The sequence below is a fragment of the Neophocaena asiaeorientalis genome, unplaced genomic scaffold, assembly GCF_003031525.2.
Source record: "Neophocaena asiaeorientalis asiaeorientalis breed wild unplaced genomic scaffold, Neophocaena_asiaeorientalis_V1.1 scaffold118, whole genome shotgun sequence".
In the NCBI taxonomy this organism is placed as follows: domain Eukaryota; kingdom Metazoa; phylum Chordata; class Mammalia; order Artiodactyla; family Phocoenidae; genus Neophocaena; species Neophocaena asiaeorientalis.
Genome location: NW_020175528.1, coordinates 466,445 through 470,407, shown reverse-complemented (window position 1 = coordinate 470,407; position 3,963 = coordinate 466,445). Strand labels below are relative to the sequence as shown.

The 3,963-nt window shown below is 55.7% G+C and overlaps 1 protein-coding gene across 1 annotated transcript in view; it reads left to right on the top strand.

The window, feature by feature from the left end:
- The first annotated feature begins 3,402 nt into the window (after nt 1-3,402).
- RBP1 (retinol binding protein 1) overlaps nt 3,403-3,963 on the top strand; it is a 24,346-nt gene continuing 23,785 nt past the window's right edge. The window contains exon 1 of the mRNA XM_024769042.1: nt 3,403-3,652. Within this exon, the coding sequence (XP_024624810.1) occupies nt 3,580-3,652 (73 nt within the window). The 5' untranslated portion in view covers nt 3,403-3,579. The remainder of the gene's footprint in view (nt 3,653-3,963) is intronic.

The following is a 3,963-nucleotide window of genomic DNA, read 5'->3' as shown; positions in this document are numbered from 1 at the left end:
TGCTCCCGCCCAGCTTCTTGTGAGGAGCATCTCTGGGGGAGGGATGGAGCCTCAGGGTCTGTCCCAGGGCTCTCTGCTCCAACCCCACTGCCCTCGGGAAGCTCTGCTGCTCCACCAGCTAGGGACGCCCAGGGCAAGCTGCTTGAGCACTCAGTGATACGGGAATAGGACTGCCCGCCTCACACAGAGCTTGTAAGGATCGTGGGAAATCGAGGTATCCTTTCATGGAGATGGTTGCCTGAGCTCTGATTTATCCCCAGGGAGCAGTCTGCTAACGAATGCAACGGCACATTTCCTCCCCAGCGCCCCTGAGCAATCCTCTCCCCCAGGCGACCACCTTGGGGGCCCTTGGCTGTCTCCTGTCCTCCCTCCACCCAACCCAGGATTGCTCACAGGCCTCACACATACAGCCTCAGGGTGGTTCCCCACTGGCCTGGTTCCTTCGTGGTCCTGCTGGCTCTCTGGGACTGGTCATGGATCTCAGGATCTCCACTGCTCTTCTCTAAGGCTAGTGAATGACAGAAGTCTGGTTAGGATGTCCTAGAGTGTTTACAAATCTCTCAGCCATGAACAAGTCTGCCCCTTCCTCAGCACCCCCTTGTTCACCTCTCTCCCTCCTCCCCTAGCTTTTGCGTTCCCCCGCTCCCCTACCTCTCTGATCCCGGCCATCCTCAACATCCAGCTGGAGCCTCACCCCCTCCAGGGAGCCCTCACTGCCTGCCAGCCCCTCACGGGTCCCCTCTCTCTTCACACTCGGTCCTCAGATTCTCTCCTTGCTTTACACATCCCAAGAGATATCACCCCATATAGAAAGGAGCGCCCCAAAAATACTGATTAATGGAGTAAATCAAGCATGATGGAGTGGGCTGAGGAAGGATAAGGGTGATGATATTTAACGCTCCTGCAACACGTCCACAGAGCACTTTCACGCAACTCACTGGATTGATCTTAAGGCCCCAGAAGCAGGGGGCACAGGCCAGCACCTCTTCTCTCCCTTGCCTTTTCCCTCACTCCTCTGGCTCAAACAGCCGTGTATCTGGAGCAGTACTCTGTGCCATGCCCTTTGTATCCCTTATCTCCTTTGCTCCTCACCACCTGAAGAGGTAGCTAGTCAGAGCGTCCCCATTTTACAGATGTGGAAACTGAGGCACAGAAGGGATAAGCAACTTAACCAAGATCACTCAACTACACAGTGACACAGCCAGCTTCAAACCAAGTGTTCTGCCTCTAAAGCCTTCCCTCACAACCAGCCCCCAGCTGCAGGTAACAGCACAGCCAGCAGGGGCTACACTTGGGAGAGCCCTCCTGGGAGGAGACCCAGCAGGGCAGGAGTATACTTAGCCACTGGGAGACTAGACCAAGACAGACAGGAACCGGGCAAAAGCAGGCTGAACTAAGCGCCATGGGCCAGCTCAGAAGACTGAGGCTGGGTGAGCAGATGACCGAAGCTGCCAGGGGAGGGGGCAGCGGCCAGACCTTGGCTTCTTGGGATGAACAAAGGAGAACCGACTAGAGAGGTGGGGAAGGGGCGGCCTCTGCCTAGTGCATGAGGGGACCCACTGGGCATGGCAGAGAGCCAGCCCTGACCGGCCCTTGCTGTGCACCTTCAGACTGGGCGGGGCGGGGATAGGCTGCCCACTGTCCCATTGAGATGAGCCCTGGGCTGGCCAGGGAAGGCTGCAGAGCCAAGGCCTGTGTGAACGACTGATGGTGTGAGCGTGAGATGAGATGGGAAACAGGCCTGATGAGGGGTACAGCTGTCCACAGCCGTGGCCCTCAACCAGGGGTGATTTTGCCCCCCCTGGCCCCCGGCCTGGGGCATTTGGCAATGTCTGGAGACATCTTTGTGGGAGGTGCCAACTGATATCTGGCATGTAGAAGCCAGGGATGCTGCTAAAACTTCTACATTACATAGGACAGACCCCTCCCCACCGACAAAAAATTATGCGGTCCAAACTGGAGACAGTGCCAAGGTTAAGAAACCCTGGTGTAGAGCAGGTCAGATGAGAGAGGCTGAAATCCAAGCCACTCCCTGGGATGAAGCTGCCCCTACTCTGATGAAGAGGTATCTTTTCCTAACTCAGCCAGATGTAGTGTGAAGACTCACAAGAGCCTGGGGAGGGTGGGCGGGGAGGGGGTGGGGTTGGAGCCGTTGTAGAGCTAGAGTGGGAGGAGAATGTACCTGCTGTCACCTAGGCTGTGAGTTGTGCAAAAAGCAATTTAAAAGAGTTGTTTAGTCTTTAATAGAGGTCAAAAAGTCAACCCACATGATTATGTCATCTCCTTGCTGGCAAAGACAGAGGTTTTAAAACACCATAACATACTCACCAAGTGAGAAATAAGATGTGCTCAAAGATCTTCATTGCAGTACTGCTTCTTATAGTAAAAGATCGGAGCATAATATATACATACATGTCCAGCAGTGGGGGACAAGCTGGATACACAATGGAATATCCTGCAAAAGAATGAGGTCTCCAGAACAGAGTACGTGAAGAAAGCTAAGTGCACAGCACTGTGAAGTGTTGGACTGCCACTAGGTGAAAGCGGAGGGGAAAGTCGACAGTGTACTGATAATTGCTTACATTTGCATAAAGCAGTGGATCTCAAACTTCACTCTGCAGAGGGCCTTTTTTTAACCACACTTACTTCAAGCAACATCAGCCTTGTTTATTTTTATTTTTTAATTTATTTATTTTTTAATTTTACTTTTTATTTTTGGCTGCGTCGGGTCTTCGTTGCTGTGCGCAGGCTTTCTCTAGTTTCGGCGAGCAGGGGGTACCCTTCGTTGAGGTGCGTCTCATTGTGGTGGCTTCTCTTGTTGCAGAACACAGGCTCTAGGCACGTGGGCTTCAGTAGTTGTGGCGCGTGAGCTCTAGAGCGCAGGCTCAGTAGTTATGGCGCACGGGCTTAGCTGCTCCGCGGTAAGTGGGATCTTCCCGGACCAGGGATCGAACATGTGTCCCCTGCATTGGCAGGCGGATTCTTAACCACTGTGCCACCAGAGAAGTCTCCCAGCCTTGCTTTTATTTGGGGGAGGGATGTGGGGAGTGCCCAACTTTTCTTTCCCGGAGTTGAACTGCCCAGCTTTCTGGATCTTGGATCCCCACCGGCCACCCGCGCTGTAAGCCTGTACGTGGTCTCCTTCCCTAATCACTCCAGCAAACGCAGGAGAATGTTTCCCCACCCTCAAGTGGCCGCTGAATGTGAGAAGTTCAAGGCGTTTGAAGGAATCCCGCAGGAACCGAAAAGTTGGAATCAATAAAACACCCCTCACCTCCACCGCCATCTCCTTTTCCTTCCTAGGGAAGGAAACTGAAGGTCTGAACTAGGCGGAGGCGGGCCTGGGACAACCTGGCCCTCCGACATCCCCGGCCCCGCCCCGCTGAGGGGGGAGGAGCGACAGCTACGGTGGATCCTCCCGCTGGCTTTGTGCGCGCTTGCAATCCAGCTGTCGCCGCCCCACGAGCCCCTGCCCCCCGAGGGCGCACATTTCCGGGCCGCCCACCACCCGGATCGCACCGCGAGCCCAGATCTGCTCCCGCCCGCTCTGTCCCGCTCCGGCCCCAGTCGCCCCCTGAAATGCCGGTCGACTTTACCGGGTACTGGAAGATGCTGGCCAACGAGAATTTCGAGGAGTACCTGCGCGCGCTGGGTAAGCGCTGCCCGCCGCGCTCTGCCCGGGGCGCCCGGCCGGGCCGCTGGGGGTGGGATCCCGGCGCCCTCCCGAGCCGGCAACCCCCCCGCCTGCCTCCGCCGGCCAAGCCGCCGTCCTGAGCACCCCGACCGGGGAAGGGGCGTCTCCAGGGGACCAGCAAGTGCGAATTGGAGGACGGGGCTTATTAGGGTTCATGGTGGTCAGTGTCTGATGGTTGGCTCTCGAAGTGGATAATTTCATTAGGAAAGCTGGGCTTGGTTGGCAGCTTTAGTTTTCAAAAGGTTAGCATAAGGGTAGAAAACTTTGTT